We start from the raw sequence: 26,992 nt of genomic DNA, 5'->3' as shown, positions 1-26,992 counted from the left end.
CTTCTTCTAAAACAAATATTTCTTTATTCTGCCGTTCACTGGGATTTTTATAAAGTCGTTTTCCTTTGGATTAAGAAAAATAAGTGATGTTATTCTGCCCCATGCTGCTTGCTCACTCATTACAAATAATGACTGCAAGCTTCCGGAATTGAGACTTCTGAAGACTCAAGGTTGAGAGCAGATTCAAACGATCCTAGTCTTTACCAGGAATCAGAGGGACAAGTCTTGGACAAGATGTTCTCTTGTACTTGCCCGCTCTCCTTGGAAAAATCTACTCCTGTTCCATTTTCTGGTGCCTTCCTGGGGGGGCCAGCCTGGAGTGCCCCAGCTTTGATGGAGAGCTGGTGGCTCTCTCTCCACAGATGTCTCATCCCCTCCATCCTTGTAATTTGGGAGTGGTGATGAAGAGCAAGACTGGAGGGTTTCTGGAGAAGGGAGGAGCTCTGTGACCTGGCAAGTGTTTCTCACACACTGGATGAATACCCGTCTCTCCCCTGGCTCTTACTGGAGATTGTCCACTGCAGAGATTGCACAGGAAAGGGCTCTGGACAGGAAAAGGGAACCCTGGTTCTAGTCTGAGTTCTGTCCTTTTCTAGTTAACCTGGACTAGAATCTGGTTGGAGTATGAATTTATTCTGATCATGAATTAAACATTGAATGACTAATTCCTTGACTCCTCAAAGAAGTAATTCTTAAACTTGTTTGGGTCACACGCATCTTTGCAAATCTAGGGCGCACTCCTTGGAAAAACGTGTAACCCACAAACCCATGAAATTTGTCATATAATGCCAGAGGGCAGACAAGGTGCTAAAATCCATCTGTGGACCCAGGTTAAGATGCTCTCCAAATAGTAATGATATCAGGAACAGTGTGAAGTTCAGCCTTCTCAGCACAGCACACAAGACCCTTTGTGATCTGGCCCTTGGTGCCTTCTCCAGCTTCTCCTAATGCTTGCCACATGAACCCTCTCCAAAAATTCTCAGTTCTGCTTTCTCATTTCCGCACTTTCTTGTATACTAACCTCCTTGCCTGGAATGTCCTCCTCCTTGATTGCCTGGAAACTGACTCACTCTATTAAGGCAGAGTTAAGCACTTCTTTTTTTGTGTGGTGTGCACCAAAACAGGGCATTTTGATGGGCTGTTTGGTCAATGGTATCAAAGCAGCCATCATGTCAAATCTCCACGTCAAAAGGTAAAAGCAGTGTTTCCCTAAGCCAGTGTGGCAGGACAGGAATATCCTGTCTTCTCTTCTCCCCTCTTCCTTCCTCTGCCCATTTCTGATGGAAAGAGATCCCTGTAGTATAATGAATTATGATCAGAACCACCATCCCATGAGAGGCAGATAGTATCAATAAGAACGTGATTTCCATGTCTTGCCGATTCTCCCATCTGAAGATTTCGAAAGTTCTAAGGCTGCTTGTGCAGATGAGTGTCAAGATCTTCTGCTGCTTTCCCAGGATGGAATCAGGAATGGTGTTATCTGTGGCCCTGACCACTGTGGACCCCGTGGCAGACATTGTCTGCTGGCTGTCCACAGACATTCCCAGCCCCCTTCCCTACTGCTGCCTCCCATTGTAGGCACTAGAAAACCAAATCCATGCTTTCCTGGCCATCTTTGCGGTTAGAGGTTGAGCCATGCTGCCTCGCTAGGGAGTCTTAAGGGAAGGTCTACTGGGAGCTTCTGGGAAAACTTTTGCTTTCCTGATAAAAGGAACAACCAGACAGAGGACACGTCTTTGCCCTCTTTCTGCCTTCAAAGATGATGTGATGTTTGGAGCTGTGGCAACCATTTTGTGGCTATAAGGGGATTAGCATGAGCAGTTGGTTCTCAAACTTGAATATGCATCAGAATCACCCAGAGGGCTTCTTAAAACAGACTGCTGGTCCCTATCCCCAGAGTTTCTGACTCCCAGGTCTGGAGTAGGCTTGGGAATTTGCATTGCTAATAAGCTTCCGGGTGATGCTGATGCTTCTGGGCTGAGAACTCCCCTTGAGGACCACTGAACATGAAGATGAAAATTCAATAGGGTGATGATGGCAAAGCAGGATGATAGAGTCTGGGTGCTGATGGCCTTGTCAGGTAGCTGAATCAATGTAAATAACTGCCCTGCCTCTGGTTTCTTGTTCTGTAAGTAAATAAACCGCTGTTTGTTTAAGCTACGATTAGTTGGGTTCCTTATGACTCACATTCAAAAGCATTCTGCAATTACAGAGAGCTGGATGCTGTGGGGAGGGCAGAAAGAGAGAAAGATCCAGAGGGATGCATAACCAAGGCTAACTCAGCTTGGAGTAAAAACTGCCTCAATGGAAATGTTTTGAAACGTCTCTTAGCGTCTGTGGGTGTTGATCATAGTAAGATTGTGGGGATTTCAAATATTAGGTTAATTAAAAATTTTTTTATCAAAGTAAAACATATACATAGTTTAAAAAGTCTGGTTATACACGGCTTATAATGACAAGTGGTAATGCCCTATTCCACCTCTACCCACCCCCATACCTACTCTTCTGACACAATCATTTTCAACTCTTGTAGTTGTTTCTTCTGGAATTTCCAAATTTACCTAAATGACATGCTTATACTACCATTATATACCTCTTCAGCTTTGTTTATTCACGTCCCACTTTGGAAAAGGAGCATTTCGATTTCTTTTTCTATATGCATCTCCTCTCCCACATTTTTCCACTATAGTTAATTAACAATATTTTGTTAAATTAACACTCAATGTCTATAATATTATGACTAAATATTATTGACAGCTGGGCCTTGTATTCATTGATTATATTTTTTTCTGGTTAAACTGTTTTTCCCCTGGAGTCAATAATTGCTCCATTTTTTCTTATTTGCTTAATTTTCTATGAATCTATGATTAATTCATCCCCTAATCCTCTTCCAGGAAAGAATTTCCTCTTCGTTCCAACACATCCATAAATTTCATTCTTCTTGGCACTGTCCGTTCTGAAGTTCTGTCCCATCGCTCCGATCTGGAGTAGGCGTTCGGTTGCATAACTGTCACCCTGGAATGTCCCTTCCCCATCGCACTGGGAATAACCTTCATCCTTTTCCGGCATTGAATGCTCTGTTTTCTGGATTTGCTGTCTCCCTTTTTCTTGATTTGCTCTGTCATTTTTGACAAAGTATGTACAGAAGGTGAATCGGTTAGGGTTTCAACAGGAAGCACATGGCCAATGCGAAAGAGATAATTGAAGAAAGGACCATTTTACAAAGTATGAACAGCGTTAAAAAAAAGCCAACAAGGGACATGATGTACCTTGGGACCAGCAACAGCAGAAAGCTGTTACCCCCAAAGCCTGAACAGGCAAGAGGAGAGGGTATTTCCCAGAATGTGGTAAGAGCCACAGCTGTAGCAGGGGGAGTGCCTCATAGGCACTCCGCCTGTCACTCAGGGATGTGGTGGTTCTGCCAGCAGGAAGAGAGCAGAGAAAATAAATAACTCAGCTTCTCTCTGCCCCTCCACTCTGATTTCCTGCTCGTGCCTCTCATTGGCTGAATCCAACCAGCAGCCAGTGTATGGGGAACTGGGGTGATGCCCTTGCACAGAGGTTGTGTCTCGGGGCACAGAGCAGGGTGAAGGGTGGAGAGTGGCTATGGAGGGGCAATGGAACGCAGCCAACACATGAGGTAAAATTTTGAAATCTAGCATATCTGAAACTGTCTTTATTCAACACTGCCTCTAGAGTAATCATTTGGCTGGTATAGAATTCTGGGCTGGCAGCTCTTTTTACTCAGAATTTTGGAAGCAATGTTCCATTGTCTCCTGGCTTCCAGAGTTGGGAACTCTGCCATTCTGATTCCTGATCCTTTTTATGTGACTTGTTTTTTCCTTTCTGGAAATTCAGGATCTTGTCTTTTCCTCCAGTGTTCCACTATTGGGTAAGGGATTAGTTTCTATCGTTATATGACAGGGTCTCCAGAGTAGGCCCAGGCCAGGTGTACTTGCTCAGTCCCTCCTAGGCCCTGAAAATGTAAGAACTATGGATGTACGCATCCATCTCCTACATTATTACATAGTTTCAATGCACATATGATGTCTGGTCATTATTATGCACCTATGGACGACATGGCAAAATCGCAATGGGCTGGGATTCAGACATTGCTGGTAGAGACAACTCTGCTTCCTCCCGGAATTTGTACCGGTTGATATTCGTGGAAGGTTTTGTTGTGACACTAGGGAAGAAGAGGGAAGAGGGAGACATTTGGTAGAGGTAGGGTCACCTGTTGTCTCAAGGCAAATGATGGGTTGTATGGCATGAAGTCTGTTCCCATCAGACCCCTTGGGTCCCTGGCAGTGGGCCTGAGCCCCTAGGTTAGAGGGAGAGGTTCAAAGCCAGCCAAACTGTCTTTAAGAAAGACCTTGTGAGACTGCACACAAGTAATTTGGGGACTAGACAATAAGGTGTGGCACAGAGTTGGGGAGACGTCATTCTCTCTGTCTTTGCAAAGGATGACTACTGACCAAGGAATCCTGGTGCTTTGAGCATCAAAAAATAGTGCCATTGATATAGACACAGGCTTTCTCACAGTGGGCTCCATCAGCAATGGAAAATGTAGGCTCTTTGAAGAATATCAGGTTGTGAAAATGGACAAATGGGAGCTGGAGTAAGAGAGGAGGGGCATGTAACTCAACTGTGGGGCTCAAAGAATTGGCTTCTGAAGCAGATACAAGGCTGAACGCTTAGTCCACTGCGAGGCAGTGGAGGCTTCTAAACAGTCACAGATTCTCTGCAACGAGGAAGAAGCTTGAGAGTTGGCTGAACACAGTTATTGAGTGGACTATGAGTTCATTTGAGAACCCTCGTTCATATATGTGTGACAAACAGTACAGAACTAGCAGTCAAATGGGGAGCATAATTATCTGCTTTCTTAATGAAAGTCATTTTAAGAGTATTACCCTGAATAGGGAAAGTGGCTGACCAGTGGATTAGAAACTATTTTGTTTCAGTATATCACTCAAGAGATTTGATCTCTTAGCAAGAAGACACACTAATGAAATTTTTCAATAGCAATAGTCCAAAAATATTCGCCATACCACCCTTTTGGTAGTATTCCGGGCATTTTATCACCATGGTTACTCTAAAATAACAGTTTTTAAACCAGTTTCTATTTTGTCCTCTTATTTATGTGAGTTGGGGTTCCAAAATACTCTGGCAGGAAGATGAAGAAGAGGAATCATCCAAAAGTTGAGTGTGATAATGTGGTGTCAGGTCTCTTCCATTCATCTCAATTTTCTGAAATCCATAGATATGGTGCCACCAAACTGTGTCCACTAGCCACTGAGTCAGATGGGAAACTTTTCTTTCTGGTGGCAATTAATGCAAAACAGCTTTATGATAAGATAACGGAGTCACATTATGGAATAGAAGGGACATTTTTGTAAGAACTGTCAAGGCAAAACTCAAGACTTCAAAAAAATGTTTGTTGTTGGAAGAGAAGTTTGCTGTAGCCGACAAGAAGTCGCCAGCTATGAACCAGGAAGTGGGCTCTCACCGATACAGAATCTGTCGGCGCCTTGATCTTGGACTTCCCAGTCTCCAGACCATGAGAAATACATTTCTGTTGTTTATAAGTCACTCAGTCTGTGGTGTTCTGTTATGGTTTTCCAAACTGGACAAGAGAACCACTGTCTTGAACGTTGATGGTTGCCATGCCAGAGGGAAAGAGAATCAGAGGACGCTCAAAGCAGCAAATAAATGCTTCAGGCATAAAATGACACGTATCCTTTCTGCTCAAACTCATTGGCCACCTCCAACCAGAAGAGGGCCAGGAAATAAAGTCCTATCATGTCCCAGAAGGCAGAAAGCCAGAAATATTTAGTGAAGAGCATTAATGGTCTATCACTCACTATGTACCAAGAGCTGTGCTTAAATATATTTTAGGCATTATCTCAGCTAAGCTTCAAACAATCCTATGAAATAGGTACTATCAGTATCATTATCATTTCTATTTTGTAGATGAAATAACTAAGGCACAGAGAGGTCAAGTAACCTGATAAAAGTAACCAGATAGAAAGCGAAGCTGAGGATTTAAACCCAGTCATTCTGTTCCCAGAGTCTGTGTGCTTAACCACCAGGCTATGCAATCTCGTACAAGATGAGAAAATTTAAGAAGCACCGCCATAGATCATGGAGAGCTACTAAAGGACTTTTAGCAAGAGGGTGGGATTCAATGGAGGTTTGCCATTTATGAAGCTCTCCTTCACGAGTGCGGTGAAGGATTAATTTAACTAGGGTTAGACTAAGGCAGGAAGGCTATTTGCATAATGAAGAGATGAAGATGAAAAGGACCTGAACTAAGGCACAATTACCACAATTAGCTGGGTAATTTTGAGGCTCTGTTTCACCAACTTGAGCCTCTGTGCCATTATTTCTTGAAAAATGGTTGTGGTAATACCTATTTTTATGGGGCTTTCTGAGATTATAAAAGATAACATAAGCAAAAACTCTGACAATACTAAGGCTCTGGAATCATAAAGATCTAAGTTAAAAACCCCAGCTCTGGGGGCTGGCCCCGTGGCCGAGTGGTTAAGTTCGTGCACTCTGCTGCAGGCGGCCCAGTGTTTCGTTGGTTCGAATCCTGGGCGCGGACATGGCATTGCTCATCAAACCACGCTGAGGCAGCGCCCCACAAACCACAACTAGAAGGACCCACAACGAAGAATATACAACTATGTACCGGGGGGCTTTGGGGAGAAAAAGGATAAAATAAAATCTTAAAAAAAAAACAAAACCCAGCTCTGGGGCTGGCCCCGTGGCCGAGTGGTTAAGTTTGTGTGCTCTGCTTCCGCGGCCCAGGGTTTCGCTGGTTTGGATCCTGGGCACGGACATGGCACCGCTCACAAGGCCAGGTTGAGGCAGCAGCCCACATGCCACAACTAGAAGGACTCATAACTAAAATATACAACTGTGTATTGGGGGGATTTGGGGAGAAAAAGCAGAAAAAAAAATCCCAGCTCTACTCCTCATTAGATGAGAGAGTTTATTGTTCTAAGTCTCAGTTTGCTCATTTATAAAATAGGTGTTAAAGCAAGAAAAGTTAAGTTAAAGTAAGAAAAATTATTATAAACTGGTTGCAGGTTGAGAAAATTATCTTAGCAGGAAGGCAGAATTCCTTCTACAGAAAGAACTGAGATTTTGTTTAGGAAAAATACCATGATGAACATGTATGTTTATGAAAATCAAGTCTCCTAGGCACTAGGCATGGCTAGAAGGGAAGAGGGCTAGACAGAGAATTCAATTGTTTTGATTAATAAAGTAACAGAAAATTTTAGTTTTTCTCTGATGAGTTTTAAGGGAAGCCTGGTCTTGGGAGAAGGTAAGAGATAAAGGAGAGGGTTTCACTAGAGATAAGACTACTCTGAGCATCTGGTCTTGCCAGCTTCCCTGGTCCAATCTTCCCAGGGCATCCAGAGGGATCTTTTAAAAGCACTAATTGGATCATGTTGTTCCTCTCCCCCAGTACAGTGCCCGATACTTAGAAGTTTCTCAGTAACAACTTGCTGAGTGAATGAATGAATGAATGAAAACATTTTGCAGACGCCAGGTGGCTCCCTAAAGAAAAGGACAGCCCTTGAGAAATTCTCTGTAGTAAAGGTGGCTTTGGACAATGATGTTTAATAATGGTTTTTAAGTGGTTGCCTATTCTGTTTCCCAGCAATCACCCCTGCTCTCTATTCACCTCTCCAAATAACCTTCAGTAAAGGTCTGCTGCACAAAAGTGCACTGTTTGGGGAGGATTTAGGGAATGAAAGAACAAAATGTCTACGCAGCAGGCAGAACAATGTCCAAAGATGTCAGTAATCATAAGAGGAAAGCTCATGAACAGGGGAACCCAGATTCAGCGGAAGCAGGCCTTCCAAGTGAGAGGTGATCAGAATCTTCTGAAAATTTGAGGTGGCTGTGATGTCTCTCTAATCCTGGGTTAGGGGTTGAGCCCTTCTATTTGGTTGTTGAGGGAAGGAATAAGCTGGAGGACTTTGGAGTATCCACAACCCTCAGGTTACATAAGGACGATATTTAACTCACAGAGACATTTTGAGGATTATCTTGGGCTAGGTCATGTAAAGCGCTCAGCACAGTGCCTCGCACATAGTAAGAGCTCAGCAAAGGTTGATTGTGGTTTGCCTTCACTTTCTTCCACTCCCTCCACTCTCTTTCTGCCAGGCTCCATTCATTCTTTTCCAAGGACAAGCAGGGGGCGTGTCCACCCTCCCTCCTCCCCCCCAAAGCTCCGCCCCCCACTTCTGCCCGGATTGGTTCCCGAGAGGCGGAGAGCCCGGGACGAAGCGGCGGGGGCGGGGCGCATGCGCGGGCTGGGCCGGGTGGCGGTGGGGAGGAAGAGCTGCCGGAAGTAGGCAGCCGAGGTGGTGGCCGAGCGGGCGGCAGCTGCCAGGGAAACCGAGGCGCGGGACGCACGACCCGCAGACAGGCAGGCCCGGGGGTCGTCTCTGCGCCCGGCACGCAGGAGGCTCGAGAGCTCCTGGGGCTCTCAGGGTGGAGGGCCACCGGTCCCGCATCCTTCTCTGGACGCGGGCCTTCCCCTGAGCCCGCCAGGGGGCGCCGCACCGAGGGGCTGCGGAGTGGGGGGCGGGCGCGGCTGCCGGGAGAAGGGGCGCCGGGCGGGGGGAGAGGGCTCTCCCCCGCTCAGGAGGTGCCCCTGGGCGCGGGACCGGGAGTCCTCACCTCCGGACTGAGGCAGGGGCTTCTGGGGGCGAGGAGGGCGCGTCGCCCTCTGCCCCCGCCGGCACCCTGGCCATGACGGGCAAGTCGGTGAAGGACGTGGATCGGTACCAGGCGGTCCTGGCCAACCTGCTGCTGGAGGAGGATAACAAGTTTTGTGCGGACTGCCAGTCTAAAGGTAGCGCATCCCTCCCAGAGGGCGAGGGGTCCAGGCTCCGGGCTGTGCCTGGGAGGGGGCCGGGGTGGGGAGGGGGTTTCTGGAGCTTAGGCGGCCCAGAGCATCCTAAATGGTAACGCGTGCTGCTCTTGCTGATAAGCCTACTGGGTGTCCTGCAGCGCCGGGCTTGGTGTGGGGAGAGGTCGCGAGGGCAAGGGTGAGTGTCTTTCGGGGGGGGCGGGGGCGGGTGGAAGTGGCTGGTGTGTGCAGGTGAGAATGTGTGTATTTCAGGGCTCTGAATGAGTTCTGGGCCGACTGTCAGTCCAGAGGCAGCCCAGGGCTCTCAGCCTTCCACTTGCAAAGCTGGGGACGAACTGCAGTGTGTGTGTGTGTGTGTGTGTGTGTGTGTGTGCGCGCGCGCGCGCGCGCGCGTGAGAGAGAGGGAAAGGAGAGAGGGGGAGGAGGGAAGTGAGATGACGGGGAAGAAAACTGCTTAAATGACTTTAAAGGTGGTGATGGTGGCTGCCTGCTATTTGGTTAGCAGCTCCTTCTGTCATTTTACAGCCTCGCGGAGATCTGACAGAGCTTAGGTGGCTTTCTTCTTCCTGGATGTGTGCAGTGGGAAGCTGCCTTATGCAGTGACACGGTGCAGATTTCTAGACAGCCTAGCCCTGGCTTGTGGAGTGCGTTGGAGGCCTAGTGTGTGTGGTGGCAGAAACTAGCTGATTGTGGCTGGAGCGCAGGATCCGATTAATCAGTGGAGAGAAGGAAGCAAGGGTTGCATCAAATGTGTTGCTTCCATGGTGATTATCCTTCTAAAGGTGAAATGTGATCGTTGTAAATTGGCAGAGCCATTTAGTCTTTGTTTTCTGTGCCCTCAAAGATTCATGATTTGATACAGTTAAAAATCAGTATGATAGGAAAGCATGGTTATTAGTGAAATGTTTGCCCTCCAAATTTATAGATAGAAGCTATTATAGATATTTTATTTCCTTGTTTTTTTTCTGAATTCTTTGGAATATGATTGGAGGAGTTGGAAAAAATTGTTTCCCTTTGGTTGGGGAGAAAGAGATACGTAGTTATATTTTGGGAGCTATTATTCATTTACTTTTGTTCCTAATGCAGTGGATTTGCCAGGGTTGTTCGCCATATAGCATCTTGGGTAGAGTACACGACAAAGATTCAAATGTATTTGTATTTATCAATATTGAGAAAGGAAGTACATGCTTAATTGATGCTTTCACTTAATTACCTTTTATTTTAGAAAAATAAGGTTATGTAAGGAGAGCAGGGGAGTGATACATTGGTTTGGAATTCTAGTAGTATATTTTAGTGCCCTCTACCAATAAATAAATGGCATGTGCCATTAGGAAAGCAGGTCCCCGGACTTCTTTCCTGAATTTTTACATTTAGCAACAACTCATTTTAAAAAGTACTTCAGAATCAATTTGTGTTGGGCGGGTTAATTTCTTATAGTTGACTCCTGTTAGACCTTGTGCTAGATCTGTTGGAAGATTCAGTTTGAAATTTAGGAATGCATCTCTTGGCTTTTCTCAAATTCCCTTGTGTCCTCAGTTGACAGATCTTGAGTCACAGTGAAGCAGCTCACTGGAGGGAGCATTGCTAGGTTTGAGGAGTCAGCTAACCTTTTGATGACTAGTACCTCCCCTCCACCTCCTCATTTCTCATACCGTCATATTCCAATAAAATATAGCATATGGAAGAGAGAGATTGATTCATCACTTCCTCCCTTCAAATTGTCTGTTGCTGTTTATCAATAGCATTACTGGGGATCAGGTAATGAAACATTAGTTAATTGTTAATGAGAACTAGTGATTGCTGGCTTGTAAGCTTTATTACTTGATCCAGTTTGTGAATTATCTAGCCTCTTCTGCTCTTTCAATCCCTCTCACTCATTTTCCCCCTCCTTTTCCCTAATTTTGGTTGTTATTGTGATCATGTGGACGACTGTTAGATCACGGAAGGAAGAGACACTAGCATCAAATTACCTGTTAGCTTTGGTTAAAAATACATGTCGTGGGAGGACGAGTTTAAAAACTGTTGGCTAAAATGAGATTTAGATTTGAGTTTATTTATCTGTAGGTCTCATGTCCTTTCTTACTTAGAAAATTGAGAGCTAATTGTCCAGGACCTGGTGAGTGATTGCTGATCCGTTAATATTAAATCAGATGATGTGGTCCTGGACTGCAGATCTGTGAGCAGGTGTTTTCAAATGTTCCAGAATAACTCTTTGGTAATTGTTCTTCTTTTTAAAATCTTATAGTTATTTAAAAATGATATTATCTTTAGATATGTAATTTGCATCAGATTAGAGAACAAACTTGTGTTCTCTTTACGTAGTACAAGTTTTGTTGGTCCTGGGGTTTTTAACTGTCCTGAGCACAAGACTCACCAGTTTCCGGGACCTCCCAGGCATTGGAGTGATCCTTGTGGGGGAAAGGAAGCAGCTATGGTACTGCCTTTTTAAAAAATGCTATGAATTGCTCTAGGCCCAAAGATGTGGTTTCCTCATTTACCTTTTTGGTAAATTTTTGGACAGAGTTACGTAGTGATGAAACATAGGACAAACATACTGAAAATTCCAGATATGTTAATAGTGACTCCACCTCGCTGAGGCTAAGTCCCATTTTGGGGTAGATGCTTGGTGGGGTCGTACTGGTCCAAGGTTTAGCCTTTCGCTCTGCAGTTCCACATTTTATCAGTGTGCCTGGAATAACTCCTAATCAGCCTCTTAAGAGACTGGTTTAGACTAGACACTATCTTATTTGCCATGAAAAGATCTACCTTTCTGATGACCTGAATACTTGTGTCCACTATCGGGACACTCCTTTCTCAGTATCAAGGTTCGTAAAAAATTGAGAGCTGTTTAATGAGAAAAAGAATTAGAATGGAAGAAATTTGATGGTTTTGAGGAATGTTTACTTCTGATTGTGAAACACCACATGGAATTCTGGAGTCTCACAGAAACTTTGTAATAATTTTTTTACTTTTTGCTTCTTTTGCTACATCCTATCTCTGAAATGTTTCACCTCGAATCACCTAATCATTGCCGCTGTTGCAACTCCCATCATATGTTCTTAAATTTAAATTTACTTTTTGAAAAAAGTAGCGCTTTCATTTAGTTCAAAATCCAAATGGGTATATGTACGCTGAAAAATTGTCTTTGATCCCTTAGCCACCATTTTCCCTTCCTGGAAGTAACCACTGTTGGTCATTTCTTATGTGACTTTTAAGAGATAATATATGCGTAGACAAACAACTATGTTTAAATATATTCTTTTGCAGGGCTTCTATGCAAATAGTAGCATGTTACCCACAGTTCATGGCACCCCACATTTTTCAGTCAATGCTATAACATGGAAAGCATGAAGAGTCTCTCTCCATGCACGCTGAGGAGCTTCTTCATTCTTTCAAGGCATTTTCTAAGGCTGTACCTAGGTTATCTTGATTAAGTTCAAAGATATGGTGAAGTGATTTGGAAGATATCTGTTCTCACTGAAGGCATCTTAGAAAGTGTCTTAGGCCCATCCATAGTGCATATAAGCCCACCTTTCAGGTGACGGAGAAGCAGAGTAGTGGGAGGAGCTGTAGAATTGATGTTGGAACATCTAGTTAACTCCTTTACTCTGCTAGTTTTAGCTTTGTGACCTCCAGCATGCCACCTAACTTTCTCGGTTTAATTTTCTTCGTTTGAAAGATGAAAGCGCCTCGCCAACTAAAGGGTTCCACAAATGCAGCATTATGTATTCTTACCATTGCTGATCTTATTTATTTTTATCTTGATTTTATTCATTTTACTTGCTGACTGTATTCCCTTAAATACTCTGGTTACTGGAAGCCACAGTTAGAATGACTCACCCAATAATTCCCTAGTCTTTAAGCCAAAACCATTTCCTATATATGGGGGTTCTGGCATTTTTGCAGATGTGCTTTATGGTACCCTTGAGGGCGGTCCCTGGATATTTCCTGACTCTTCAAACTTGTCTGAAAGATTAAACCAGGGAATCTTTGTGTAGAAATTTTCTAATAGTAGTGCTAAATTTTAACTCCGGTGAATTAATCTCTAGTTTTCCTTTACTTTTGTTTTCTGTTGATAGCTAAATCGTTGCTTGTTATATCATCCCTTAGAACATGAACATTCTTATCAATTTTTAATTATTTTAGCTGTATCCATGGTACCTTTTGAGAGATTAAAAAAAAATTCCATCAGATCTAGACAACGGAAGAAGTTTTGGTTCCATTTCTAGTTCTTAAACACCCTTCTCCAGCCAAGATCAAATAACTTTCTGGGTTTCTACAGCTAATGCACCTTAACTCTGACAGTCGTGGTTAAGATGACACAGTTTTACTGAAAGTGATTTATTAAAGTCCCCATTACATTGTCTTTTAATATCAACTTGTTAAACCTGTTCCCTGGGAGATACTTTCCTGATCATTTGCCCTGTCCTTTAAATATCATTCCGTGGCAGTGGGATAGAGAGTACAAAATGTCCTGTCTTTTGGGGGAACTCTTTGCAAGCCTGCAATCCCACACTACTTATATTCATTTGGAAGATATTTCTTAAGCACCTACTGTGTGTCAGACACTGGACCAGATCTGTAGATTAAAAGATAGGGTCTTTGGTCTCAAGGATTTTATAGTCTAATGGGGCAGCAGATGTGTAAACAGATAAATGATGCAATGTAATAATTATCATTATGGCATTGTGTACAGGGAGAAATGAAAGCATTGAAGAAGGCAAACAAGTCTGCCTCAGGAAGTTGTGACTGCAAAGAGACAAGTAGGCTGTGTCAGGAATGATAAGCATGACCTTGCCAGGTGAATTCAGGGGACTTTGCCTTCTAGGCAGAGGAAGCAGAATGTGCAAAGGCTCCAAGATGTGCTGTATTGTGTGTATATGTGTGTGTGTGATTCTTTAGTATATTTTGACTATATGCTGGGAGCAGCGAGGGATAAGGTTTTTAATAGGTAGGCAGGGGCCAATAGGGTTAGAATTCTAGCTAGCCCTGTAGTTGACTTGCTGTATGGTACTGAGATTGTGAATATGCATTAGACTCCCTGTTGTATAAGAAGCCCATAGTATTGGAAGTCCACCTGCTACTCAAATGGAATTATAAATATTGCAGACATGAAATGTTTTCCAATTGCTGAGTAGCAAGAAAGGTCTGAGTATTGTGCCCACAAGATCTCTATGAAAGTGTACCTTCACAAATGCGTTGAATTATCTTAGAAAAGTCTAGGGAAATGCCAGTGGTAGATATTATATCATTTCTGGAGTTGATGACATTGATTTTTGAGGCCGAACATGCTTTTATACTCAAGCAGTCTAAGGGTACTGAATATTTGATGTGTGCTCTCGGTTGCTCAGTGCTTAGGGTGTGCAGACAGGTAGCTGCAGCCACGTCTCTTAGTGCACTTTTCTGTTCTACACTTTTCAGTACACAGATCTGTTGCTTTCAAATAAATCAGAAAACTGCTTTCTTTCTGCGTTTTTCATCTGATGTCATTATGGTGTGTAGGTGGCAGCTTTCTTGGGCACAGTTGTCATTGAGTCATTGTCTGTTTCTATTCTTCTGCTTGAAAATTCCATCTTGGAAATAACATCTTGCAGTTGATGACTGCAACACTTTACTCATTATGTACATTGCAGCTGACTTTGTGTATTATGTTGATGGACTCTACCTGTGTTCTAGACAAAGATAAAGTGACATTAAATGGACTCAGACTCAGTTCCTCCAAATGATATCCCTCGTGAAAAAGATGCCAAACAAGAATCTGCATAAAACACACATACTATTTACATTCTAAGCATACACTGCCTTTTGTTATTGTATCTATTTAAATCCTTATCACAGTTGTACTTCTATTTGAGCAAGTGGCCAGTTTAAGTTGACACTAACTTTGAAGAAGTTTTGTATTGGCCCCTGGAATGTGACAGTTCAGCATACCACATTGAAAAGGTAGGAACCAAGTCTGTGCAGAGTAGAAGACCTTAAAGTTAATTCACTTTTACCAAATTCCTCTATTGTTAAAGAGATATCCCTGTATCGGTTAATTTTTTAAAATTGTAATTCGCCACAGCTAACATGCCCACTGGAATGTAAGCTCCATGAGGGCAGGGGTTGGTGCCTGTTTTGTTTGCTCTGGTGTTTCCAGCACCTAGAACACTGCTTCGCACACATCAGGCCCTTGGTAAATATTTGTTGAAACAAATGAATTGGTTTTGTCATCCATAAACCCTTTGGTTCCTATTAGGAGAAATCTTTTACAGGTTGTCTGAATATTTGTTTAATTCTTAGGAAAGCTAGGTTTTAAAATATATTTTAAAGTCAAGGACCAGTCGGGAAACAGAAACCACTGTTTCTGTTCATACAGGCCATACAGGCAGAGGGAATTTAGTATATGGAATAGGTTACACACGTGATACAAGAGCCGAGAAGGTACATGGGCAGGGGAGGCAACCCAGAGATTAGCAACACCTGGGAGCTACTGTGCCCCTAAGGAAATTAGAAGGTACTGGTGTCATCAAAGGCCAGAAGCCTGAGCCATCTGGTGTGAGCTAGAAGCATGGAAAGAAGAGCTGTCTGGTGGCAGCTGGAACTCAGACCAAGTAAGAGAGAGCATTACCTGGCTTCCCCCCTCGTCCTGCCTCTTATCCTTATCAGTGCCTCCCGTTGGTGGATCATACCAAGAAATCAGTTGGCAGGGGAGCCTGGGAGATGTAGTTCCCTCTGTTAGAGTGCACCCAGGTAGGATCCAAGTGGAAATGGGCCGAGGCACAAAGGCACTTGAAAAAAATCTCTAAGATGTAATTCTTTCTCCTTAAAGTAAATAGTTGAGTTATTTTGGACAAGAGACGTGCAGGGTTTTCAGGCAGATACAACCTTCTGTGCTTCTAAAGGATCTTAACTGTTGCGGAAACAATAATTAGTCCCGGGAAGTAATGTAACAACTCAGTCATTGCCTATATAATTAGGATGTGTGACTAGGAAAATTGGCTTCTGTTGAATCTATATTTGACTGTTGGTTGCTGCCAGGAGCGATTTATCGTTTGATTACTTAGAAAAAAAGAGTTCCCACCCTGTCACTTCTGGGAAGCCTTGGGCAGGATGTATATACATTGAGCTTGTCCCATCTACAGCCAGACGACTTGTCAGTAACACATAAGATGTACAAAGAGAGATTTAGGGATTGCAGCCTTAAAGCACGGTACAGAGTAGTCTTTCCTTGATAGTTAAGGTAATTGCAGTGGAGTTACAGTGGTCCCCCCTTATCCGTGGGGATACGTGCCAAGACCTCCAGTGGATGACGAAAACCGCAGATAGTACCCAAGCCTGTATATACTAGATTTTTTCCTATACTTACATACCTATGATAAAGTTTAATTGATAAATTAGGCACAGTAAGAGATTAACAACAGCTAAAATTAGAACAATTATAACAATATTCTGTAATAAAAGTTACTGTAGGTCTTAGCAACCTCAGCATACAATTTTTTTCCTTGCCTTAAGTAGAAAACTTTCACCTTTTCACTTAAAGGAAGTGCTTTACAGGTTCTCTTTGGCATACCCAAATTGCCAGCATCACTACTCTTGCATTTGGGGGCCATTATTAACTAAAAGAAGGGTTCCTGGAGCACAAGCACTGGGATACCTTGACAGTGATCTGATAACCTAGAGGGCTACTAAGTGACTCCCGGGTAAGTGGGTATACAGTGTGGATACGCTGGACAAAGGGATGATTCATGTCCTGAGCAGCCGGAGAGGGCCCGTTCCAGATTTCATCACACTATTCAGAATGGCACACAATTTAAAACTTATAAATTGTTTATTTCTGGAAATTTCCATTGAATGTTTTCGGACCACAGTGGACTGCGGATAACTGAAACCGTGGATAAGGGGTAACTGCTGTAATTTTCTTTGTGCCACGTATCATTTTAACTAGTCTTATTGGTTTGTCTGATTTTTCCCCCACAGCTTTGAGAGGTTAGCACTGGGGGCAGGAGGTGAGGTCTCTGGATCTGCTTTCTTCTATCCTGGGCCTGAAAAGTATTTTGTCTTATAAGGAAGGTGGCTGCTGCTCCATTTAAAAGCAAAGCTTCTCAAGTTATTGCCACTAGTTTTCTTCTTGATTAGAAAGTTCAGCACTTTCTAGAAGTGCTTTTTTTGTTAATCAGGTCACCTGCCTTTGGGCCTCTGCTACATTAATGGAATTGGTGGAACTAGGCCAGCAAGGTTTTTCGGTAGAGTGTGAGTACGTTTGCTTTTAGGCTGCTATTTTCCATAGAGGCCACGGATAGGGGACCCTAACGGTTTGAGTAAAGCTACCAACTGTAAAAATTGCGTAGGTTTCATTGTTTTTCTCTTTTCTCCAAAAACTAATTTCCTCTTGGCAGGTGTTACTGTAATTCCATGTGTAATTAAAATGTAATTTGGTATTTTCAAAAGCGTATAAGATTGCTTCCCAGAGTACCAGTTTTTTTCAGCCAGTCCATTTCGACTTAAGAGGTACCTCTATGCATTTTTGAAGCCTCATGTTTAATAATTACAACATTTCACTACTGTGTTTGACTCTTCCATTTTCCAAACTTTCTCCTTCCCTGCCCCACTCTTCTGGATCCCGTATTTCCCCACAGGCTCTGTGGACGCTGGCCCATTGATGGCTGAACTGCAAGTCCCTCCCCAGCGGAAAACCCCAGAGATGAGCCATCCAGCAGCGTAAGGTCGCCCTGGTGGTTGTCTTCAGTTTGTCCAACTCTCCCCTTCCACCCCGCCCTCAGGTACCTCCCTCGTGTGGCTGAAACTCGCCCTGGAATCCCACCTTTGTCTCTATCACTGGGTGCTAAGAGGATTTTATTATTGCTGCTGCTTTTCATTTTTAAGTAATGTTAAGTAATTCTCTGACCATTTTTGTTGACCATAGCTCTCTTTTCCCCCCAAGATGTATATTCTCTATGAGTGTTCTGGTTTGCTTTTACATACACATATAGAATATGGTTTATTTAGAAAGTACTGAATTTCATAAGCTCACTGGAGAATGCTTTGTTGAGTTTTAAAAATTTTTATTTCAAGTCAAAACTTTCAAAAAGAAATTTCTTAATCTGAAACAAGGAGAACTGGATCCCTCAGGCTTCATGTCATTTTTCTTTGCCCAAAAAACAAATGTGTAATGTTCTCGTTTTATGATGTACTGAACAGAGTAAAACAAACACAGGAAAAAGAGAGACCTGTTCTCAGCCGTAGCTGATAAGCCTGTCCTAACACAGTGATTTGAGAAAATAGAGCGCCTTGTCTTTTCCTTTTTTCAAATAGCCATACTGTCTTTGCAGCAGTTGCTAGTGATGGAAAGACCATAAATCCCCACGCCTCTGCCACAGAGCTTACATCTTTAGATGTGGGTTTACGTGCTAATCCTACCACATTGCTTCCTGAAGTGCATGCGAAACAAATTTTGTTATTTAACTTCTTCCTCTTTTCTTGTCTCACTGGAAGTCCCCCAGTGTGTGGATTTAGAAATGAATTCTCCAGTGTTTCAAGCCTGAGTTAAAGATTTTGTCTTAATATTGTTTAGAAGATCGTTTTTGTCCTAATGCCTTCAAAAAATAATTTCTTACAGAATTTTCTGTGTGAGCTGGTCACATCGTAAGCTGCAGGATAAAGCTCGACAGGGAGGGGGCATTGGTGTCTTTTCTTGTTGATAGATTACCACTGGGGTTATAACTGACACAAGCCCTCCAGCGAGAAATGGGAAGGAAACTCCCCATTCTTATCATGATACTTTTGTTCAAAACAACTGTAAACAGCAGAGCTAATGGAACCAATTTAAGTGTGACAGCAGATTTGAGAAAGAAAGAATTAAAAGATGCAAGCTCTTCTCTTATGTGGAAAGCATTTCTATTGAAAGAATAGCCATTTGGTACCTGGACTTTGCTGCTCTGAAGGTAGGCATGAGGAGTTTGTTTAGAGGAACTGTTTCAGACCCAGGAGAATTTTGAGAAAAGGCCTTTCCTGTAGCGTGAGTGCTGTATTAACTTGTCCAGCTTGTACGTGAGAGAAAGGAGGTGTCATTAAAGGCGGCATTGGAAATCAGGAAGACCCCAGATGAGCTCCTCTGAGCGTTTGACTTAGTTCTGAGCCTAGTTTGTGATGGAAGCAGCCCGACACAGATGACTCAAATCCAGGGTCCATATTGTGGGCAGATTAAAAATAGGGCTCAGTTTCATTAGACTTCTTCTGCATTTAAGGGGAAGAAAAGAAAAAGATTTGTTACCATAGAAACAGACTCCCAGACCAGTTGTTTTTTTGTCTTGTGGGATTCTGGGGGTAGGGAGGCAGGAGGGTCCTTGTGCTTATTAGGTAAACATCATTAAATGCTGTTTCTTTCAAAAGCAAAAACTTTGTTTTTTCTAATTATGGAAGTTATTCATATTTGTGATAAAAATCATTAGAAAGTATGAAAAAGTATAATGATATAGAAGATATTTCCCATAACCTGTATCACCGATTTTTTACTTGAGTTTATACCGTAATAATTTTATATCATTATGTTTCTGCTTAAAATTTAACGTAAGCATTTTTCACGCTATTAAAAATATTTAGGGGCTGGCCCCGTGGCCGTGTGGTTAAGTTTGCCCACTCCGCTGCAGGTGGCCCAGTGTTTCGTTGGTTTGAATCCTGGGCGCGGACGTGGCACTGCTCATCAAACCACGCTGAGGCAGCGTCCCACATGCCACAACTAGAAGGACCCACAACGAAGAATATACAACTATGTACTGGGGGGCTTTGGGGAGAAAAAGGAAAAAAATAAAATCTTTAAAAAAAATGTTTAAATACCTTTATTGTACTTCATCGTTTGACTGTGTCATTACTTACTTAACTCTAGCCCAGTTGCTGGGCATTTGGCTTTTTAGTTTTTCAGTATTGTAAATAATGGTACAACGTCAATTTTTGTGTTGCTGTTAGACTGATGGGTTTTTATGTGTTCAGAGTTGAGTGGTCATGTGGGCCCTTTGTTTTTAAAAAGGTGTCAGGGAGTCCTCTGGGTTGAGTCCATGTAGAGAAGGCCTTGCCCTGGGGCCTGTCATTCTGAACTGCCTCACGGCTGTGGACCTCTGTTGAGGTAAGGAGTGGAGAGCTGGGGACAACCCTGCCTTGAGCATAAGGAACGGCTTTATGGGACATGATCACAGCAAGATGGGTGATATATTCTTATATCTCATGCGTAATCTTCTACAGTAAATACTTGATATGTGGAAATATTGTTGTGCCATTGAACGGCCTCTTATGTTGTTCACACAGGCCTCCTTCACTTAAATTCAGTCCACTGGGCAGGTGGGCTAGAGTCCCTGCATTGGTAGAAAGGGGATGACAGCTACTGCATTTTTTTCTTCCCCAAAGGCTTTCCTTAGACTGTAAATTCTATGAGGACAGGGATTATGTCCCATGTATATCTGTATATTTAATGCACAGTGGCTGGCACATGGTGTCTAATGTCTCCATCATAAGCACTATTATTCTATTATGTGTTCAGATCATATTCTTTTTTTGTTTTATTTTTTGAAAGTCACCATCATGCTATTAACTCAGATATTTGAAGATCTGTGACCTTCCAGGAAGCCGAGCAGATGAAGTTCATATTTGCTTTGTGGTATTTGCTGCTTTGTGCCATTTCTTTTGTGTGCTTCTGGCATCTGTGCCGCATTGAGAACCGGAGCCAGTCACGAAGCTCATACTCTGCCCTCACAGTGGGAGGTTCCAGTGCGACACATCATCGTGAGGAAACGTGGCATGGGGTGTGAAGCGGGTGGCAGCAGTCGTAATCCTTCAGCCTTCTTGCGGGGTGGGAGTAAATATTTAGACACTGCTCTCAGGCACGGTAGAAATTAACAATAACCTCGCAGCACTTTTAGACACTCTCCTTTTTACCCACTGGAACAGGTTTGTTTCATTTGAAGAACTTTGCTCTGGCTCTTTTGAAGCTGAGATTTTTTTCCTAGACACCTGCCCTGGGTCCCTCTGCATAATGTTCCCTTTGCAGGATGTTTCTATCTGCATGGCTGGCATCTTTGCCTTACCCCCTTGCATGACGCCTTCTGACCTGTGCCTCATTATACCCAATTCTGAAACACCTAGATTTTGAACATTATAGTGAGTGTTTTATTTTTGAAAGGGGAAATCTCTATCTTTTGCTCTCTTCCCTTTAGCCAGGGCTATTTTGATGACTTAACATTTAGCATGCCACTGGACTAACCATCTGTACTTTGATCCCAGATTTCATTTCTGTTCTGCTGTTTGTTTAGAAATGAAAGTTCTCTAGCTTGTTTGCGTACGGCTGTGATTGAATTAAACTGGCACCAATTTTCCGTCTGTTTGCCATTGGTTAGGGCTCCTGTGATGTGTTAGGAAAGCTGCTGCACGGTGTTGAGGACAGAAGCTCACATGTCCGTGGTCTTGTGCAAGGGTTCATTTGCTGACTCAGAAGGTTTTGGGTCAAGCTTTGCCTGGGTGAAAGGCTTGAGCTTCCCTTCAAACAGTTGGAAAACATTTTCTGCCTGGCCACTTGGTCTTGAGGTCTAGTCTATCACACTCTTCTCCACCTCCGGGCTTCTTTTGAGGAAGAGGAATGTGGGTGGGATGGGGTGTGAACAAGCCTTCACGCACAGTCTCAGATGTTGGGTTTCCCAGCGGAGAGAGTGAACTGTGTGTTGTAATAGAGAAGAACACCTCAAAACAGTTTAGTGGCCATTATTGGACATCTGCTACATTTAACACACATTCGGAGTCTATAAAGATGATTCTAATTCCTGTCTAGCTGATGCTTTCTTCTGTGAACGCGGGTACATGGGTTGGCCTCTCTGGGCCTTAAATTTTTCCACCTGTGCTTGGACTAGATAATCCTTAAGGTTCTTTCCAGTTTTGAAAACATTAGTTTTCCTCTAAATGTTTCACTCTTTGTTACAGAAGAAGAGTCTTTTCCACTGAATTGGTATCTTCTCATATCTCCCGTGCTCCAAACTAAATGGCTTTCAAATGCCTCCTCTAGGGCAGGGCTTCTCAACCTGAGCACTATTGACATTTTGGATACTTTGTTGTGGGGCTGTCCTGTGCATTGTAGGATGTTTTAGTAGCATCCTGGCCTCTGCCCACTAGATGCCAGTAGCAGCGCCCACCCCTGCCAGATGTGACAACTAAAAATGTCTCCAGACGTCGACAGTGCCCCTTGGCGAGGGAATTGCTTCAGTTGAGAAACACTGCTGTAGAGGGAGACGAGTGGTACTGTTTGAATTGGGGCTATTTTTAATGTCCATTTTCATATTGTTTCTCTTCTGCTTATTACCTATTCTGGGGGTAGAGGATGAAGAGCAGTCTCATTGGTCAATGGCCGTATCACCCTTCATAGCTTCTTCTAAAGATTTGCATCCCCCAAGTGGGCAGGCTCACTTTGCATCTTCGGTATTCTTTTCAGAATATGAATGGATACTGATTGTTGCAAAGAGGAAGTTAAGGCTTTAATCAGAAGTAACCTGAAAAAAATGTAAAGAACTAAATGTCCCCAGTGGGTGAAGTAATAACTTCTAGTGAACCAAGTAGCAGCTGTGACCTGAAGTAAGATCATAGGAGATTAGTGATTTCCTATGAAGTGAGTGGTAGGAAATTAGTTTAATTATAATGTCAAGTTTTGGAATATCAGGTCCACCTGGTGGACTTTGAAATGATCATCTAGCAGTTAGCTGAGCAGCCCCTCCCCCACAGCGCCTCCCCCCAGCCTACTGTCAGCCATTGATGTAGTGATTGAACTGTATCAGATCTCTGATGAGATCTAATTTTTATCCTTCTTACATTTGCCGTAACATGTCAGTTTTAGGTTGAATAACTTTGCATTTGCCCCAGTGTCATCTTTTCCTCGTGTGTTTTAAATCCACATTCTTGACTGGATTGGGTGCAGAATGGTGCTGGTTGCTGACTGGGGTAGAACGTGTTCTGTAAGCATCCTTGCTGGGGGGCTCTGGGATCCCAAAGCCATGATGGAGACGCGTGAGCCTGTGTCAGTCCCAGTCCCTTGGTCCTGGCAGCTCTGTGTTCCATTCCAGCTGAGCCTTTGCTGGAGTAATTGGCCACATAGAGCCTTCAAGCCAAACAATTGTTTGTACTGAGATAGTCTCACTGTTTAGCTTCTAATGAAATAATCTCCTTCCTGCCCCTAATGAAAGCAGCTATTTTTTTATTTCCTCCCTCCCATTTTCAGAGAAGCCATGTTTCAGCTGCCACTCTTCTAGCTTATTCATAAATGCTTTAAGCAGGGTCTTTGTGCAGAGGAAATTGGCTAGAGCCAAAATCTCATGGGCTAACCAGGAGACAAGGAACATCAAGGACACCCTTTCCCCTAACTTCCCTTTCTTTTCTTTTTTTTGTGAGGAAGATTGGCCCTGAGTGAACATCTGTTACCAATCTTCTTCTTTTTGCTTGAGGAAGATTGTTGCTGAGGATCTGTGCCAATCTTCCTCTATTTTATATGGGATGCTGCCATAGTGTGGCTTGATGAGTGGTGCTAGGTCTGCACCTGGGATCTGGGCCTGCAAACCCCTGGCCACTGAGGTGGAGCGTGCGAACTCAACCACTATGCCACTGGGCCAGCCCCTCCCCTAACTTTCTATGTAGGGTATTTAAATTACCTTTGTGTGATTTTCTGATTAAAAAGTGATTCAAACCTGAAGTCCACATGAGAAAAATACTCAGGTTTTTAAAAAAAATATACCAAATTAGGCAGGTGTTACCTAAAGGAGCTCAAAAAAATAAACAAAACCAAAAATGAAACCCAGCAACAGAACCACCATAGATGAGTGCCACAGGAGAACAGCAAAGTGGTGTAGGAGTCAGAATAGGACGGAGAAAAGGCTTGATGGAGAAAGTGCATGGAACAAGATTTTCACAGTGATGTTTTGCAGGTAGGTGTAATTGCCGTGTAAAGCTGTTTGTGAGGGCTCTTAAGTCAGTCTGGAAAGTGTAAGTAGTCCAGTTTTCGTTATTGGTCAAAACCAAGAACCTGCAAAATGTGAATTCAGGAAGGAGAATCCACAGGTAGAGATGAAAATTTGCCCAGGAAGCCCCAGTGTGCCCTGCTTCTCTTTCTCGCTTTGGGTTGCTTCTTTTGGATTATCGATGCTTTTGTCACATTGCTGCCTCTGCGCTAAAGCTCTGGCTTATATATAGACACAAATCACTTCCTTTGATTCTTTGCCCTTAACCCTGTCAGGACTGTTCAGAACTTTGAGTACAAAGAGGGGGAAAAAAGGGAATTTATCACAAAATATACAAAACTAAACAATAGTCACCCTTTCAAGGTTTAATTGCTGATCCTACCCTGCTTTGTTCTCAGTCCCTATTCAGCTTCATAAGCCTGGGGTCTCTGTGCCTTAGCTTTATAGGGCCAGGGTAGCTTCTTAATTACCTTGCCTGATTTCTTTCTTCTCAGCACCAGCCCTCCTCCATGTGAAAGGCGCTATCTAAGGACCCACCGCCCAGGAATTGACTCTCAGAGAACTTGACCTAGAGCTAAAAGCCCAACTAGCCTGGTGCTGCTGCTCGCTTAGGGCTCTTGGACTCATTTCCCAGTGGGCAGGCATCCAGGCCTCTTCTGAGGCTTCTGGCATAAGAAGAGACCTCATCCTCCAGGCGGGACTGAAGATTCTCCAGCAAAAGTGGGGTCTTCCCACTTGGAGGGCCCAGCAGTATGTGTCACAACTTTTATACTGGTCTCTCATGGGAGTGTTTATTTAACAAGAACTGTGGACATACTGGGTTTTTTTTTTTTTTTTTTAAGATTTTATTATTTCTTTTTTCTCCCCAAAGCCCCCCGGTACATAGTTGTATATTCTTCGTTGTGGGTCCTTCTAGTTGTGGCATGTGGGACGCTGCCTCAGCGTGGTCTGATGAGCAGTGCCATGTCCGCGCCCAGGATTCGAACCAACGAAACACTGGGCTGCCTGCAGCGGAGCGTGCGAACTTAACCACTCGGCCACGGGGCCAGCCCCCATACTGGGTTTTTTTAGAAGGGAAAAGTTTCATTTTGACTACATAAAATTTAAAAGCATATTCAAAACAAAATAACAGAAGTTAAAAAGAAATTTAAAAATCAGGAAACAAATAATTGCAAAATGTCAATTCTCCTAAATTAATCCATGCCTCTAGGGCTAAACTAATAAAAATATTACTAAGTTTGGCTGAGGGTGGTGGTGGTGTTTAGTTTTTGTTTTGCATTGTTATTAAAACCAATCAAAATTTATTGAGATAAATATTGTTACTTTCATAGATTTTTAACAACAGCTCATTGCATTTCCAGTATTGTTTCAGATGTCTCCACTTGGTCATGTCAAACTTCAATTAATGGTTTAAGTGATAGTGGATCTTTTATTTCAGTCAAAGAACTGTAGTTATACTGTCCAATTCTAGAAAGTTCAATGAAGTGGGAATAATATGTTCCTAAGCACTGTATTAAAAACTGTCTTAGGAATTATAGTAAGAGCAAATGTAGCATCGATTAAATAACAGCCCTTAACTAAAAAGAGAGAAATCAGAATTACTTTTAAAGAGAGAAAACGTGTGCAAATGTTCTGCTGTGGTTGTGGATTCAGGGGGCGGCTGCTGTGGAAGCTAAAACCTGACTGTGACCCGGGTCCCTCAGCCCTCCCAGTGTGACCCTCCTCCTTCCCTGGGAGCCTGGTAAGGACAGGGGCGCCCTGACCCTCTTGGTCCTCTGCTTGTTGAATGGCAAGGGCTAAGGAGCCACTGGGGAAAGCTGCAATTTCAACTCTGCTTTAGCCAATTGTTGTCTGCTGTGACCATTTTCTTAACTCCTTGAGTTTCCTCTCAGTCAACAGAGATCCCAGCTAACTTTGTTGAGCTTTTTATCTCGTGGGACATAGTCCATCTTTGATAGAAGGAAGTGTGTTTTTCCGATTCTCTCTCTAGGCCTTTGACCATCGTTCCATGGGGGTTGCACTTCTGGTGTATATTGCTGATGTTCTGATACACTTTGGGAAGTTTCCTCTTTCTTTCTAAGCAATAACCTCCTGCCTTGATTAATTTTCTGTAAAGTTTCATTATATGTTCTTCATGTAGTTCGGTCAGTATATGAAGTTTCACCGGAAGCTTTTGAATCTCACTTTCAAGCTGTGACTATTCAGACTATTAAGATGCTTGCTCAGTTTGGAAATTTCTCATTTGACCTGTAAGCCCTATTTCATTTTCTTCACAAAGCCTTTAAAATGTTTCTTCTTTTCTCCTTCAAGATTCTTTTTTTTTTTTTAAAGATTTTATTTTTTCCTTTTTCTCCCCAAAGCCCCCCCGGTACATAGTTGTGTATTCTTCGTTGTGGGTTCTTCTAGTTGTGGCATGTGGGACGCTGCCTCAGCGTGGTCTGATGAGCAGTGCCATGTCCACGCCCAGGATTCGAACTAACGAAACACTGGGCCGCCTGCAGCGGAGCGCGCGAACTTAACCACTCGGCCACGGGGCCAGCCCCTCTCCTTCAAGATTTTTAAAGGAGACATTTAAGTTAACAGCATCAATGAGTTTCTTCAAGGTGACTTCTGACTCAGAGTCTGGGTGGTCCCCATTTTCTGATCCAGTCTTTTTGTCTAATCCCAAATTGTCATCATTCATGTGATTTTCTCCAAAGAGAGAAGGCAAATTTACCATCTCCTGCACAGTTTTAGTCATAGATTTTTAGCTGGCTGTTTTCATCATTTACAACCTATTTCATTCATGTGTTTGAGTTTTTAAGCATTTCTTTCCTCAGTTCCCACACTCTTTGCTTACATTCTGTGGCTTCTTGGGAAAGCAGTTTTAGGCTTTCCTGAAGAATGTTTTCAACCATACCATCCATTCTTTCCCTCTGAAGTTGTTCTACATTCTTCTGAGATGTTTTTAGGGTGTTTTCATGCCAGTCACTAGCGTTTGCAGAGATTTTGATGTGTCTTTAGTGACCATGTATGTCCTTGAAGGCAAGCCAGCATCACTCCATGAAATGAAAGTTTAGGGGGTTCACTTTTCTCTTCTTTTTCAAGAAAGTCTATTGTGTCCTTAAGTGAAGAGGTGGACCTGTTCAGATTTGTGTTAATT

The 26,992-nt window shown here is 43.1% G+C and overlaps 1 protein-coding gene across 6 annotated transcripts in view; it reads left to right on the top strand.

Moving 5' to 3' along the window:
* Positions 1 to 26,992, top strand: part of SMAP2 (small ArfGAP2) — a 79,840-nt gene that overhangs the window by 26,364 nt on the left and 26,484 nt on the right. The window contains exons 1-2 of one of the 6 annotated variants that reach the window (XM_070260331.1): positions 16,722 to 16,773; positions 17,509 to 17,652. The exons of 4 other annotated variants lie outside the window; for them this stretch is intronic. Coding sequence is in view for 1 of the 2 variants with exons in the window: in XM_023632596.2 (XP_023488364.1) it covers positions 8,770 to 8,872 (103 nt within the window). In the remaining variant the exon portion in view is untranslated. Of the gene's footprint in view, positions 1 to 8,320; positions 8,873 to 16,721; positions 16,774 to 17,508; positions 17,653 to 26,992 lie in introns of those variants that run through there. One more of the 6 variants, XM_023632596.2, reaches the window with a different exon arrangement.

The sequence above is a fragment of the Equus caballus genome, chromosome 2 (assembly GCF_041296265.1).
Source record: "Equus caballus isolate H_3958 breed thoroughbred chromosome 2, TB-T2T, whole genome shotgun sequence".
Lineage (NCBI taxonomy): Eukaryota > Metazoa > Chordata > Mammalia > Perissodactyla > Equidae > Equus > Equus caballus.
Note: the sequence above shows the minus strand (reverse complement) of the source record. Positions and strands in the feature narration are given on the sequence as shown.